This window comes from Penaeus monodon, chromosome 30 (genome assembly GCF_015228065.2).
Source record: "Penaeus monodon isolate SGIC_2016 chromosome 30, NSTDA_Pmon_1, whole genome shotgun sequence".
Classification (NCBI taxonomy): domain Eukaryota; kingdom Metazoa; phylum Arthropoda; class Malacostraca; order Decapoda; family Penaeidae; genus Penaeus; species Penaeus monodon.
In genome coordinates, this window is record NC_051415.1 from 15,978,028 (window position 1) to 15,978,285 (window position 258).

A 258-nucleotide genomic window follows, 5' to 3' on the forward strand; every position below is an offset into this window, starting at 1 on the left:
ATAAAGGAGGAGGCTCGTTTCATTACCTCTAAAGTGTCTTGATGACTTGAGGTCTAATTAGTGCGGAGCTAAGTGTGATTTCGTGGAAGCTGCGTGATTTAAACGTCCTTTCTCGCGGTGCTGTTCTGCCGTACTTATCTCGCATTCTCTCTCTTCCAGGTAAGGCTGCGGTTCTGTCAGAAGAGGCGGACGTGACGGGACGGGTTTCTCCGTTGTCCCTGTGTCACTCGTCGCTGTGCCAGGGGTGAGGTTAAGTCG

General features: G+C 51.6%; 1 protein-coding gene across 6 annotated transcripts in view; it reads left to right on the forward strand.

Annotated features, from left to right (window-relative positions):
• The window catches only part of LOC119592560 (early endosome antigen 1-like), a 107,753-nt gene that overhangs the window by 58,315 nt on the left and 49,180 nt on the right, over window positions 1-258 (forward strand). For 4 of the 6 annotated variants that reach the window (XM_037941433.1, XM_037941430.1, XM_037941432.1 and 1 more), the window contains one exon: window positions 160-244. The exons of the other annotated variants lie outside the window; for them this stretch is intronic. In XM_037941433.1, the coding sequence (XP_037797361.1) occupies window positions 160-244 (85 nt within the window). Of the gene's footprint in view, window positions 1-159; window positions 245-258 lie in introns of those variants that run through there. 6 annotated transcript variants of the gene reach the window in all.